Below are 15,785 nucleotides of genomic sequence, written 5' to 3'. Positions count from 1 at the left end.
ACTCATATACAGTGTTATTCCATTGCTTCAGATTCATGAACTCTTGCTTTATTTGACGAACAAATTGATCTCCGATGTACTTATGTTTGAATTCTTCTAAAAACAATGACCAAGTTACTTGGGTGTTAGTCATCCTCAATGTAACATTGGTCCACCAGATCCTTGCTTGTCCTCTCAACAAGGAAATTACTCCATCTAGCTTCTCAGCATCGGAACAATGAAGTCCCGTAAGCATGACCTTCACGTCATTAAGCCAAAGGTCCGCAGTAACAGGACCTTCATCGGCTTCCCCTCTAAACTCTGGAGCTCCTAATCCTTTCAACTCTTTCGCAACATTCATTTTTGGAGTTGAAGTAACAGGAGGTTGAAAACGCGTCAATACCACGTCTAAAGTTCTAAAGAATACATCTTGATCATTCACATGAACTCCAGAGGGTGTCTATTCTTCACTCTGCCTGGCCAGGGCAGGTGAATTACTACTTTCAGCGGGTATATCATCTCCCACTTCATTTCTAGAACTACCTTGTCCGGACATCTATAAAAATACAATCATATAGTTCTATTAGCACAACAGTATACTTACTATTCTATTAGATCAGAAGTTTTCACTATTTTGTTGGCATGTATACCTTATAAAACACTCAAGACTCCGGTTTATGCCAAGAATCGACTAAACTTTAGCTCTAATGCCATTAACTGTAACACCCCAACCCGTACCCGACCCGAATACGAGTATGAGGTGTCACATTGACTTTTCAAACCTTGACACTTAAAGAAAAACCCCGGGGAATTTAAAACTTGGTTTAAAACAAAATACTTTAATTTACATAAAAGAGTCCACAAAATACAAACTCGATCAGAGTGTTCATAATTAACGACTTATTACATGCCAACACTCTATACACAACAAAATACATACTTTGTCAATTACTTCTGATTTGATCTTCTAGTAATAATATTGTCCTTGCCACTTCTATTCTTGCTCTTCACGTTTCTTGGTACCTACGTGTAAATCACTTACACGCTAAGTCATAGACTTAGTGAGGAAATAAATAAACATGTAACAGTAGATTCATTAAAATGCATTCTTACCATTTGATCATGATATTTCAATATGCATGGATATATTTCCTATGACATATATAATCAAGTCATGCACACATGAAACTTACCTTTTTGCATCACTTTCACTTTAATTTATATTTCAATTGTTGTTGTTGTTGCCCATGTATATTATTGAGAATAGAGGTATGTGAGTACATTGAGGTTGTGCACTAATGCTGTCACCACAGCTCGTATAAATTCCCTCATGGGGCACCGAACATTTGTTCAGTATTCGTCCCGAAGGACTGCTATATATGTCCCGAAGGACCACTACGTCCCGAAGGACTACAATACCCTCGACTCTTGGCATGCCAACTACACCTATAGCTCTCGTATCATATACTATGGGCATTTATTTTGAATATATTTCTCATCACTTGTTCTTTCTCTTCTGTCACATACCACATGTATGTGTAACCATATATTTCATATCATATCACATATTGCATATTCATATGTCATTTCATATATTCACATAGCTTATTTCATTTCACATTGATCATATCTCATAGCATATATCACATATGCATATAATCATGTATATCATATCATATATCTTATGTTTCATGCTCTTATGTTTATGCATATCATGTATTCATGTACATATAAGAATCACATATCAAATAACATTTTAGGAGTCACTTCTTACCGTAGTAACTCCATCATTGGCTCATCGCAAGCCAATGTTCGTTCAATAATATAAGTACAATTAAAATTGCACTCACCTTAGCCTTGCTTTGATTCGATTATAATCCTTTGATTATTCCGGAACTTGTTTAGGCTCAATATCTACATAAATATATCATTTCAAAACAACTATCAGAAGCCTAAACTTTAAACTTGATGTTAATAACTTAAATCGGTTTAATGAATCAAATTCCATTTTTTCATTTAGGGGGGAATCGATTCCCCCCCAGGGGAATCGATACCCCCTGGACATTATGGAATTTTTCGTCCAAGAGGGGGAATCGATTCCCATTCATAGGGTATCAGTTCCCTCTACCCATAAATTGTATTTTAACCCCAAAAATCATCAATTCTTCACTTAATTCTTCTATTTTAAACCCCTATCATGTCATTAAACTCAACTACCATTACTTAAACCAACTTATATCCATGAAAATCATCTATAACTTCAAAATCCTGTCCTTCATATGTAATTCAAGAATCATACTCCAATTTCAATATGTTCTAAATACAATTTTAACACTTTATATTCCTTAATTAGCATGATGACAAGTCAAATTTAACTTCAAATTCAACTTATCAACTCTTTTCCATGATTTCATATAAAAACTCGTTTTCTTAAATCTCTTATAACTTCTTCATCTTTTGATTATAAGACAACTTAAGCTTTCCTTAAGCTTAGTTTTCATCTAATGATTAAAACCTAACCTTTAATTTAACAAATAACCAACAAATCAGAAAACCCTTACCTTTGCCTAGCTTCCACGGTTGGGAGAAAAAGGAAGGAAGAAGAAAGAGTTTTCAGATAATTCTTTCCCCCACCCCCACGTGATTCATTCATAATATTGGGGAAATATCTTTCATGCTAAATGACTATTTTGTCCTTTAATTCCTTTAATAATTACTAACAATCCTTCCAGGTAAATCATTGAATTATCCAATTATTCTACTTTAATCACCAAATTCTGAAGTTTTACAATTTAGTCACTAACCCGTATTTTGGGGTGTTACATTAAGGGAAGATTGCGAGAGAGATATGAAGTGATATATGCTCTTGGTCCAATACATCTAATGGAGAAGCAAAGAGAGCTTTTGCATTATAGAACCATGATTGCGTATACTATTGTCAACATTCCATCAGTTTCATAGATCATAAAAATTTCATAATTATATTGCATTGTAGAAAAAATATTAACATTTAAAAAATTATCAGTTAATGAGTGTTCTAATAAATTTTGTTATTCAAGTAGAATTCATTCTAAAATGACAACCTTTTAGTTTGGGTGAATAAATCATTTTCTAACGTGATTTTTCAGTCAAATTTCACTTGTTGAGAATGCTTATATGCCAACAAATATATTTATGAAACCAGAAACATTCCCAAACTGTTGGAACTCAAGTGTTACTTGAATCCGCTATACTATTTCGAGTTGGATAAAAGGATTTTCCCTTCCCTTCTGCTCCTTAAAACCAATGTATTATATTATGTATGATATTTGATTCGGTTAATAAAATGTCGATACTTCCTTCAGAAAAAAAATAATGATATTTAATTTGTTATTATCCTTTCCAATAATATATTATGCCCATAGATAATTCAGAATAATAAAAACTTATAGCATCTAGATTAAGCACATAAATCAGTCCAGATTATGTTAAGCAGTGTACCTATTAACCATTAACACAACATCGAAATAAATTAAATCATCTTAGTATACAAGGGTATTGCATGAATCTTATCAATTTAATAAATTGAAAAACATGATCACAAACATATACCAACGTTTTAAAATTGCAGTTGAAAACAAAAAGCCTACCGTCTTTAACAAGTCATTTTGGACAAAAGCCAAATGGCAAAACTTACTTCTTATCTTCTTTCTCTGCCTCGGCGGCCTTCTTCAATTTGGCACCAATGTGGCGCTCGTTCATTTGTTCCACGCGCAGCTTGTTATAGGCCTTGAACGACTTCATCTCTTCCGTGACCTTCACAAGCTCAACCGAAGGCTTCTCAAGAGAAATAGACATATACGGTCCGTGGACTTGGGATGCAGTTGAAAGCTCTTCAGCAGTAGAATCACCAGACTACATGAACAAAAAGCAAAAACAATGTCATAAACAACATACTAAGAGGTATTTCATGTTTTAATCACTGCAGACCTAATGAAAATTACCTTGAACTTGCAAGGGCATCTTGGGAAGACAACAAGTTTGGCCTTGTAGGTCTTAAGCCTCTGAACATTGGCTTGAAAACCTTCAAGAGATCTGTTCTTACAGCGATGATCGATAGCAATACCGATTGTGGGTGCAAGTTTCTTTGAAATACCAACAGCCTGACAAAAGAACCAGTGGGTGAAAAATTACAACAGATTTTGCTTGTTCATAAACGTTGTAGACAATAATGATTAGTAATCACAGGTCAGATAACCAAAATGTTTCTTCCACCACCTCAAATTACTGCTACCTGGTAAAAAATGATTGAATATTGTGGTACAAAAATTGCTTGAATAAGGTGCAACAGAATTTATTCCATGATCTAAGATGATTGTTACAAATAACAGAAAAACTCGCCATGATCACATGGCAATTTCTGCTCCTCTGCATCGCCCTTTGGGTTACCTGCATCCAGATAATAAAATCACCTTGTAGTCCTGGTAAATTATTCAATTACTGTAGCAATCACCCTAGATTTTGAATAATTTCTGGCGCACCTTATTCAAACAATTTATTTTCATGACAATATTCAAGCAATTTTGTACAACAACCTGTTGCTATGAAATTTATCAAAAAGTCTAATCTACAACTAAAACAAGAACAAAAACTACGCCTAAGAGAGAGATCAAGTGCTTCAAAACATAACAAAAAAACCGTGTAAAGTAAATTGAAAAGAGAAAATATCAAACCTTAAGCTCTTCGAGAGTGAAACCCTTGCCAGCTCTCAACTTCAAGTTGTACTTCAAAGTCTGGCCATGGACAATCGGACGAAGAGGTCCAGCAGTAGGCCTTGGAAAGATCCTTACTGCCTTCTTTTGCCTTGCTGCAAAAATCCCAAATCCAATTAATAACAGACCAATTCCAATCATTCAAAAAAACATGGGAATTCATCAATAAAGAAAAGAAAATCCACCAATTCTTCTTCTTCTAGCCTTTCTTGCTGGCTGGTTAAACCAAGTTTTCACATAGTTCTACCAGTGCTTCTTAAACTGAACATTTGGAATAACATTGTTGTGCTTGACCATGACTTACTTGTAATTTTAGTTTAAAAATCAAACAAAATGATAGAACGGGAGAAAAAAATTTGACGAGAAAGAAGATAAGCACCTTTGGTTGGAGGTGAATAGAAGATACAGAAGAAGATCGTCGCGACTCGTTAATGCAAGATGAACCCCCTAGCTATCTTTCTAGGGGATTTTAGACAACTGCTTATTTATAAGCGGGTTGTTTTTTTATACGACGGTCAATTCATGTAACCTGGAACTCGGATGGGCTAAAATAAATAGGCTGAAATGTTGATATATATATAATATTAGGGGTAAAGTACACAAATAGTATCCTAACGAGAAAATATTATTTTATTGAATCTCTCGATCATTAAAAGTTATAAAATAGTACCCTAACTATTCATTATGTTCTAAACTTGTCTTTTTCGTTAAAAAATTAACAATTGTCTGAGCTAGATGTTAACATGTTGAGTGAGATATGATAGTCTTTTAAGATCATATTTTATCATATCTAAGTTAATAGGTTAATGTCTAACTCAGACTACCATCAATTTTTTTAGTGAAAATGACAATTTTTGAACTTAATGAATAGTCAGGTGACCGTTTTGTAACTTTTAATAGTCGAATGATTTAACAAAGTAACGTCATATAATCGGAGGATCATTTTGTAACTTTTAATAGTCGAATGATTCAATAAAATAATATTCTATTATTATAGACCATTTATATACTTTATCCTGATATTAGACTACCCCTCCCTATACTTTGAAAAAATAAAAATAAATTTTGAATGTAATATTTTTATTAATTATATGGATACATTGTTGAATATATAAATTTAGAATTGGAAGTGTAATAGCACGAACTAAACCAACTCGATAGTAAAAGAATTTTGTTATTATTCTTTAAAGTTATCTTTGAATTGCATTATACTTACCTAACATTAATAAGAAATAGAAATATAATCAATATGATAAATATAATCAATATGATAAACTATGTAAAATATGGATGAATTAAAATATAATACAAATATAATATAATGATAAAATTAATAAAAATCTAATGTAGCTAATATGAATGGCAACACAAATATAATAAAAATTAAAATCTATGTTGAAAGAATTATTTAAATGTATACAATTTATAATTTTAATGTAAAAAATAATACAAATATTTTAGGAATATATCATTTTTTCTTAAATCGAATAATTTGAATAAATTATTTAAAATATGACTATACATTCAGATTTAACCTCCAAAATCCATTAACCAAGCTCTTAGAGACCATATATTCAAAGATTCAAACCTCTTTGAATTACTAGAGCCTCCAAAAAACCCATCTACTCCAAATACAATAATATCACGACTTTCGAACTAGTAACCGCACATAGATAAGACTCTTGACATGTCAATGTGACCTATCAGAGAGGAATCTAAAATATAACAATCATATTTATTTATCTCATTAACCTACGAGAAGTCATAATTATTTTACGCTTGACACCACTAATTAGGGTCATTATAAATACCTCTTAGTCACAACTGACAATAGGAATCTCTCCCCACCATCTTCTCCATATAGACTCCCATATTTTCCTCACTTTTACATATCGATTAACATATGTTATCTCACTAGTATTATTATTTGTCCAAACCAGAATAAATGGTTTGATAATAGTTGACGCGATCAACTTATTCCCATCAACACTATATCATAAATCTCTCTATATATAAATCCATATTCTTCTTAAATTACATTATATAAAATATAATATAAATGAAATCAAATAAAAAATATTACTTAATCTAATAATAAATTTATAAATTCACATTTTTTTCTTAGATACCAATGTTGAAAATCACATATGTAGCTATACTTCAAACTGCAATATATATATATATATATATACACTCTCAGTTTCAATGTTTCGCCTTAATTAATCCGGATTGATCCGCGTTGCACATCTGACTTTGGTGAGTAAGTCTCTCAACAAAGATTTTCTGCATACATAAATACTCAAACTCAAGAACTTGCTTAAGCGATATCAAATTGCTTACCACTCAAACCAATCTCTATTGATAAAAAGACTTAAAACTTTTTAATATTGTGTCTTCGTTTTATTTTAAAGAAAACCAAAATACAAGCGGGAAAAGATTAAAATACATTAACTTTTATTAATTATATAAAATTTTATTTAAAAATATTTTTAAATAAATATATGTACTATTATATTTTTATCTTATTTACATTATGTCTATATATATATATTCAAAAATATTTTAAACCGTAGTTAAATTATTCTAGTTCATTTAGCTTTTATGTATCATATTGCTATTTAAACTTGTCCTTTGTTTCCCTTTTTTTTCCTTATCTTTGATTGGACAAATGACAATATCAGATTTGGTATTAATGGTTGTTATTAATTTATTTATTTTTATCCTACAGCATTATTTTTCTTTTATTTTTAATAAATATATATTTATGTAACATTTTTTTTCTGTCTTTGGTATTTTTTTTTATCATTTGATCATTCTTATTGTTTATTTTTCCTAAGTTAGATTTGACATCGTCATTGATCAAGATGACACTCATTTGTTATCATGTTGATCTTTCTTATTATGTAGATTTGGATACGCAACTAACATTCGTAAATAGTTTTTTCACGATGCTTAGATATGATTTGCGTTTGTTGATGATCATTCAATATTTTAATCTTTTGTTGTGATTCATTTGTCGTAACAGTCAGATTTGTTCGTGTTTATCTTATGTTTGAATCTTTTTAGATGAGTTTTTCAACTTCTCCTTTGTATAGTCCTTATACGATATCAAATGACTAATTTCTTATATTAATAGTTATAAAGATATTTTAATTATGTATTTAGTTTACAATTATAACTATAAATCTTAATTATAAATTTAAATATATTTTTTTCTTAATAAAATTAGCTACTTTTATTTTTGTATAAAAAATCTCAAATACTTAGTTACATAAAAGTAAATTAGAAGTAAACCCTAAATTAGAAGAAAAAGAGTTAGAAAAGACAAATTAGGAGGGAGGAGTAAAAAAATGGTAATGAACAGACATTCCTTCAAACAAAACGGGAGGGCATTTCGTAATCAAGGACAGTCACACGTGCCACTCTTAAAATCGCCGAGGAGATAAAAAGCTGAAGCGTCTGATTGGTTTTCTAGTAAATATTATAGGCGTAGTAATACATAAATAAATCATCTTTCCCTCGTATTGTTGTATTTCAAAATTCAAAAAACGACCCAACAACTCTTGCCGTCCCTGCTAAATCTTCAAAAACAAAGAAGAAGGAAACCGATATTTGGATCTCCTGGATCAACATGACTTTGTGGTGAGTTTTCTTGATCTGACGCTTGTTTGCAGAGCCATGGGATGTTTCTTCGCCTGCCTTCGCGTCAGAGACCGTGGCTCCCGCCCTCACCTCGTCTCCCCCTCTTCCAAACCCGCCGTAAGTTTTTCAATTTTCTTTTTCAGTTTCCTCGCTCCTCTGTTTGGTTCCTGTGAAAATTCAGTGCAAATAACGCTTTCTTACCTTGCCTATTATATTGCTGAAGTGAAGGAAACTTGAACAAAGCTCTTTTTTTGTATTTGTTTTTGTTTGTTAGGCTAAGAAGGAACATTCAGTTTCAGGAAACCGATTATCGTCTCTCTTTCTTGACGAAGGTAAAATAAACGTAAACAATTGTGTAGCTCATAAGTCGAATTAGCTAACTTCAAAATCCCCCCCCCCCCCCTCAAATTTTATTTTTCCCTTGATTGAAATGGAATCATTTAAATTTTATTATCTTGTCTCTGTTCTAAAAGACAGAGGAGATTATCCATCCCATGATTTAAGGTCACAAAAAAATGACAAAGATCTCAAGGATGAGGTATGTTCATGGATATTTTTTTATATATATTGGTTATTTTGTATGTTCATGCGACTGCTTACCAACTCGAAACTTTCCCCTCTCGTAGGCAAAATGTCATTCCTCGCTGTCAAACACGTCCACTGATAAGTTTCAGCTGGATAAGCAACATCATCAGCCGCCAACTCCTATCAAACTTTCCGAGGTCTTGGTGACGAGGTCAGATTCCCCGGACAATATACCAAACAGGTTATAAATTTTAAGTTCTGTTTTGGGTATTTTGTTGAATGAATTGAATTAATTCCGCCTTAAATTAATTGTTTGATCTTGTGAGTCTGCTTGACAATTGACTGGTGCTGTTTCTGTTGTAGTTGTATATCAAATGCCGCAAACATTGGGAGTTTCTCCGTTGATTCTACTGAAGGCAGTGAAACGATTACTGTTGATAAAGCTGTTAAAATTGATATTGAACCAACTTCAGCTCACGGAAGGAACAAGTCTGTGCGCTTTGAATGCGAATCTGATGCTTCTTCTTCTTCTAAATATGGTGATCAAAATACAAAACAACTTGAATTACTAGCTTCTCAAAGTGCATCGAAGCCCTCGCCAAATACAACCCCATTAAAACTTTCTGATGAAATGCAAACCCCTGGAACAGCTTTTCCCTCAAATGGGAAGATTCGTATCAGGTCTGAAGATGTTCATTCGGTTTTGAATCCAGTTGAGAATGCCGTTCTGTTGAATGCAAAGAAGGAAGAGACATTTAGCTCAAAAGAGATATTTGAAGAGCTGAAAGAATCGCCTGAACGACCGGAAGAAGCCACACCCAAGGTTGGAGTAAAACAAACTTCTCTGATGAAAGAGCCAGAAGAGGAAGGAAGCTTGTCTTCTTGGTTCAAGCCAAAACAGTATACCATTGATGATCATATTAGAAATCTTCAGGCTACTTCTAGCAAAATCCCTCCTTCTGGTAAAACCCTTGTGGACAGGCCCATCATCGGTATGGTTGCTGCTCACTGGAATGAGGATAAATCTTCGCGCTTCTCACCCAAATGGTGGGATGGGAATGGAATCCCAAATTCAACTAATAAATACAAGGAGGTTGATTTTATTTATATATATTTTTCTTGATGCGTATTGTACTTGCAGTTTAGATCTCTGCTTGATGGATCTCGTCCTGTTTTCAGGATCAGAAAGTGAGTTGGCATGCAACTTCATTTGAAGAGAGGCTGGAAAAGGCACTGTCTGACGAGAGTCTCATCTCTCAGAGGTATGTTTATCATTTTTGCTTGCTGCATTCATTGTCTATGATGCTATTTTATTTTGTTTGTAAATCGATGGACAGCGGCTAAGTTTCTAATTACCTCAGCCTCTTCATAGAAAAGTACCTGGTCTAGTTAGTAGTGTCATTCACTGTATAAAATTGCTTTTTCTTATACACTTGAAATATGGAGGCCTAACCCATCATATATAAATATATATGTAATTGAACCCATTGAGTGACTTCAGTGGTAAAGGGGAGTGTTGTTCTTCAAAGGTTCTGAGTTCGAGCAGCTGCGTCTGTAGGTGTGTGCGTTGTCAATAGTCTAAGAAAATATAGTTAATATTACAGTAACATGCATACAACACGGTTCCTATAAAATTGTTGAAACACTAGTACTAGTTAGTTCCAAAGGAACAAAGTATAACCCTCTATAATATAACCAAAACTTGTTGCTCAAGCATTTACCTACTTTTGATATGAACTATTTTTGGGGTCACACTTAGGTTGGATATCTACATCTTTGACCCCGTTGTTGGAAAATGTAAACAGAGTGAAGTTATGGCTTCATGTTAAACAAGTTTGTTGAGGGCGACCTTTTTCCTGGAACATTGTAGATGAAGTTCCAACGTATTTGACAGATTCTGACAAGCAGAATTCCTATCTATTCTTCAGATGGAAGTTGAAATAATTCAATTAATTACCAACTGTTTAAACTTGGCATCAAACCAATTCTGATGGCCTATTTTAATTACAGGAATCATGTTAACCGAACACCGATGGCTTTTGACGAGAACGATGAAAGCGACACTGCTCTGTCTCAGCTGAGACATTCTCCACATTCCAAGTCAGTTATTTCATTCTGATGATTAGCACTGTTATTTTTCGTTTGAATCTCATTTTCATATTTAATTAGCATAGATGTAATTGAGCCTTTTTAAACCTGAAACAAGGGTTTAAATTCTTGAAATATCATGGCTGGTTTGTCTTGAGCGGTCCTTTTCTTGGGAATCATGCTCAGTTGGATTGGGATTTGCTTCAACTGTATATCAATGGTTATTTTGTAATACTTGTCACCATGGTATATACACAGTTTTCTATCAAAGTTGCATCAAATTGTCCTTAAAACTATATATATATAGATTTTCTTCAAGAGAGGTTTTACAGTTTTATTCTGTTAGAATGAGGAAAACCGTTAACACCATTCGTCTTACCAGATTACAAGAGGCAAGCTAGAAAGTTATCTCTATAGTTAATTTTAGTTGATATTTACGACTCCTATGTGAATTTGTTAGTAAACTTTTCAATTGACATCAGGGTTCGAATATTTAATTTTATTTAATTTTAAATTATTTTTATTATAGATACGATATAATTAAAAGATATTATATAAATTTAAAGATTTAAAAATCAAATAGATATTTATTATAGATTTTGATTTGAATATTTACTTGGTTCAATTTTGTAAAATCTAAAATATTGTACATAACCATCTTGCTCACCTCATTATTCAGTTATGTAGATGATTGGATCTTCAATCTTAACCATTGTATTTCATGATTAGTCGTTTACCTAAATAGAAAAAGGCTTAATGTAAAAAATACGCTAAGTATATATAAAGTTAATTTTAGTTGTTTAAAGAATTTTTTGTTAAAAATAGGTGTTTAACATTTCTAATAATATATTTTTAGAAGTCTGTCGTTAAATTCGACCATTAAGTGATATGTATCAGACTTATAAAAATTTAATTTTTTTAAAAAATAAAATTTATTTATGAAAAAACCCAAGTTTTTCTTAAATCTAAAAAAATAAAACTCTAAAAACCCTATTTCTAAACCCCTTTACCCAAATCGGTCATCATCAATATTGCCTTGGTTGTTGCCCTTTTCAATCGGCCACTTCATCTAATTGGGTTCCAACCAATGACATGAGGAATCATCGTTTGAATCGTTGTGATCATTGCCCTTAGTCGAAATCAATAAATTGCTACAATTGTTCATTTTTTTGTTACAAACGTCGTTTGAATCATGGGGGTTTGGCTGTTGGGTGTTCGGACGGTCGGATGTCGTCGAGATTTCAATCGATTGGCAGTGGTTGTAGCAACCAGTGTGGTGAGGGAATTGAAATTAGGGTTTTTGGGATTTTGATATTTTTTTATTATTTCAAAAATATTTGATTTTTTTAAAATAACTTTTTTTAAAAAATTATATGCTTTACACGTTTGAGATAACAAATAAATTTAACGACAGTTACGATTCAGACAACTAAATAGTTTAGGTATAGTTTAGACACTTAATTTTACATTAAACTATAAAAAAATGAAGAAATGAATTTACTATTATTTAAAATTATTATTACAAACAATGAATATCCTAATTTTGATTACAATATTATTATACGTTAACAATGATTTTCCTCAAAACCAATTTTAATCAAATTAAACCACTATATTACAACGAAATAATGCACATTTGTAAATATAGAAATAGGTAAATTATATAAATAGTCATTAATATTTGAGTAATTTTTATTTTTCTTACTAAAATTTTAAAACTAACAATTTGATCATTAATATTATCGTTTTATAATAAATCGATTCTTTGACATTGACATCCATTAATGCGATTGACAGAAATCTTATGTGGCCCGTTAACTATTTATCTGGAAATGTTGATCTTTATGTTAGAGAACCCATTGAATTGACCGATCAACTCTTTAACTTTAAATAAAGAAAATCCACGTGAAATCCAACTTTCTCTTCTTTTACAGACTCATCTAGGATGGGCATGAGTCGGGATTGGGCCAACCCGACCCGATCTGAAAATTTTACATCATCTACCCGACCTGAAAAATATATACCTTCCACTGACTCGAATCCAACCTGACTTTTTGAGATAAAATCTGAACTTGACTAGACCTGAAATAATAATAATAAAAAAGTATTTTTATTCAATAAAAATAGTAATTTAATTGAAAAAATAATATATAAAGGGATATTATTGTAATTATTTATATATATATAAGATAAAATTATATTTTTTTCGGGTTTAGTATTTTTTACCCTAAACTCGAATCCGACCCGAACCTAATTTTTTAAAAAATCCGTTCCAATCGGTTCAGAACCTGTAACATCCTAAATGACAGGTTAGTGACTAAATTGTAAACATTCAGAATTTGGTGATTAAAGTAAAAATAATTGTTAGTAAATATGAAATGAATTTAAGGACAAAATGGTCATTTGCAAGGAATAATAATTAAAATTTTTTTAGGCTATATTATAACCCACGTGGGGCATTAGTAGGAAACAAATGTTTCCAGAATCCTCTCATCTCTTCTTCCTTCTTTCTTATCTTTACTCTTCTCTTCTTCCAAACGTGAAGACCCAAGTTTAAGGTAAGAATCTGAACCTTGGTAGTTTCTTTGATTTTTAACTTGAAAATTGAAGTTTGGATGTTATATAAGCTAAAGGAAAGCTTATATGACATTAAGACAACAAGATAAGTGTTTTAGAGATAGATTTGGAAAATGAGTTTTTAGATGAAATTTTGATATGGATGAGTTTTTGAAGGTTGAATAAGATTTTTGACTTGTCATCAAGCTAACTAAGAAGTATGAGGTGTTAGAATTCAAATTAGAACATGTTGGAATTTGGGTTAGATTCTTAAATTCTACATGGAGAATTAGATTTCTAAGTTTTAGAAGTATTTAATGGATAATAATTAGTTTAAGTAAGAGTATGCAAGTTAGGAAATAAGAAAGGGGATATATGAGGTATTAAGCTGAAAAGAGTGGATTTTCGGGCATAAAAGAGGATTCTGGGCAGAGTGCATCGATGCACATTGCATAGTGCATCGATGCACAAGTTTAAAACCCAGAAATTATTTGAAGGTGTATCGATGCATTTGTAATGCATCGATGCACGCTTTTAAAATAGAAACATCGAATGCAATAAGTGCATCGATGCATAAGTCATGCATCGATGCATCCCAGTAATAATACAACATCGAATGCATTTTATGCACCGATGCATCAGTAGTGCATCGATGCATACCTTCATTAAAGGATGAAATTGGATTTTCTCTGAGTCTAAGGAATGATAGGTTAGAATATATTAATTATTATACTGATAAGTATCATTGAATTACTATGTAGATATCGAGCCTAACGATTCAGGAACAATCAAGAGTTAGGATTGAAACAACGAAAGCGAGGCCAAGGTGAGTGCCTATTTTAAGGGTAGTACAATGGAATAAGACTTGTGATAAGTCTAATCCTATGTTGATTTTTATAGAACAATAGTTATGAACATGCATATATGATAATTATTATGATACATGCATAAGGTCTATATATGCTCATATTTGATAAATGATATATGTGATAAATTCAAATGTATATGTGTTATGATAAGTGACATGAGCACAGGAACATATGAAATATAAGAATGATGCCCATAGTATACGATATGAGAACTATAGGTATAGTTGGCATGCAAAGAGTCGAGGGTTTCATAGGTCCTTCGGGACAACTCATAGGTCCTTCGGGACAAATTCACAGGTCCTTCGGGATAAATTTCATATGCCACTCAGTGGGACTTATACGAGCTGTGGTGACAGCATAGTGCACAACCTCATTTACTCGAATACCTTGAGTTCTCAGTAATGTACATGGGCTATAGAAAATTATCAAATGTAATTGCATTATTATTGCTAAATGTTATATCATTGAATGAATAGATTACATGTTCATATTTATAAGGAATACATCATCATCATATTCATATGCCTCACTAAGTCTATGACTTAGCGTGTAAGTGATTTACACGTAGGTACAGAAAAGTAAGAAGATCGATCTTAAGAACAGCAACGCTGCATACCATCATTAGGGGATCAAATCAGAAGTGAACCACAAGTATATTTTTGTTGTATAAAGTATGTTGGATGTAATAAGTTGTTAGTTACGAACGCTCTGATCGACTTTTATAATGTTTTGAATGTAATTATATAAGTGTATAGTATGAATGGTTGAATTTGTTTACGAATTTTAAGTGCATTGTTTATACAATTTATTGTTCGCAATACATTTTTTTTACCTTAAAATTTTATACTTAATATTTTAATAATATGTTATCTTATTTTCCTAAAAGAAGTTCAAATGTTTTGTTATTTTATAAGGAAAATTATTTTGAAAAGGTAATGTCACATCTCGGACTCGTACTCGGGTCGGGTACGGGTTAGGGGTGTTACATTTAATGGTATCAGAGCCACGGTTTAGTCGATTCTCGTATAAACCGGAGTCTATAGTGTTTATAATGTACATGCCAACAAAATAGCGAAAACTTCTGATTTGGTATGGTAATGAGTATGTTGTTTTGCTAATAGAATGATATGTTTATTTTTAATAGATGTCCGCATAGTTCTCGAAGTCAAGCGGGAGATGATCAACCCGCTGAAAGTAGTAATTCACCTGCCCTGGCCAGGCAAGGTGAAGAACAGACACCTTCTAGAGTGCCTGTAGCTGATCAAGATATGTTCTTTAGAACGTTAGATGCAGTATTGATGCGTTTCCAACCTCCTGTTACTTCAACTCCAAAAATGAATGTTGCAAAGGAGTTGAAGGGTTTAGGAGCTCCAGA

At 32.2% G+C, this 15,785-nt stretch overlaps 2 protein-coding genes across 4 annotated transcripts; one reads left to right on the top strand and one right to left on the bottom strand.

Moving 5' to 3' along the window:
• Window positions 1–3,619: 3,619 nt before the first annotated feature.
• Window positions 3,620–6,352, bottom strand: LOC120190167 (60S ribosomal protein L13-1-like). Its single transcript, XM_039193291.1, has 5 exons — window positions 6,319–6,352; window positions 5,110–5,154; window positions 4,692–4,825; window positions 3,963–4,121; window positions 3,620–3,873 (listed from the first exon to the last, which is right to left on the bottom strand). The coding sequence occupies exons 1-5, from the start codon at window positions 6,350–6,352 to the stop codon at window positions 3,652–3,654; spliced, it is 594 nt and encodes a 197-aa protein (XP_039049222.1). The 3' UTR covers window positions 3,620–3,651.
• Window positions 6,353–8,321: 1,969 nt separating this feature from the next.
• Window positions 8,322–11,240, top strand: LOC120190419 (protein JASON-like). 3 transcript variants are annotated; one of them, XM_039193502.1, is made up of 8 exons: window positions 8,322–8,489; window positions 8,656–8,704; window positions 8,846–8,910; window positions 9,068–9,138; window positions 9,261–9,436; window positions 9,548–9,990; window positions 10,077–10,159; window positions 10,908–11,240. In XM_039193502.1, exons 1-8 carry the CDS (start codon window positions 8,409–8,411, stop codon window positions 11,014–11,016), a joined length of 1,077 nt encoding a protein of 358 aa, XP_039049433.1. In that variant the 5' UTR covers window positions 8,322–8,408; the 3' UTR covers window positions 11,017–11,240. The 3 variants fall into 3 exon arrangements, with proteins under 3 accessions (XP_039049433.1, XP_039049432.1, XP_039049431.1); XM_039193501.1 differs by having other exon boundaries at window positions 8,323–8,489; window positions 8,999–9,138; XM_039193500.1 differs by having other exon boundaries at window positions 8,323–8,489; window positions 8,999–9,138; window positions 9,261–9,990.
• The last annotated feature ends 4,545 nt before the right edge of the window (window positions 11,241–15,785 follow it).

This window comes from Hibiscus syriacus, unplaced genomic scaffold (assembly GCF_006381635.1).
Source record: "Hibiscus syriacus cultivar Baekdansim isolate YM2019G1 unplaced genomic scaffold, ASM638163v2 tig00116962_pilon, whole genome shotgun sequence".
NCBI lineage: Eukaryota > Viridiplantae > Streptophyta > Magnoliopsida > Malvales > Malvaceae > Hibiscus > Hibiscus syriacus.
This window is presented reverse-complemented; position numbering and strand designations above follow the sequence as displayed.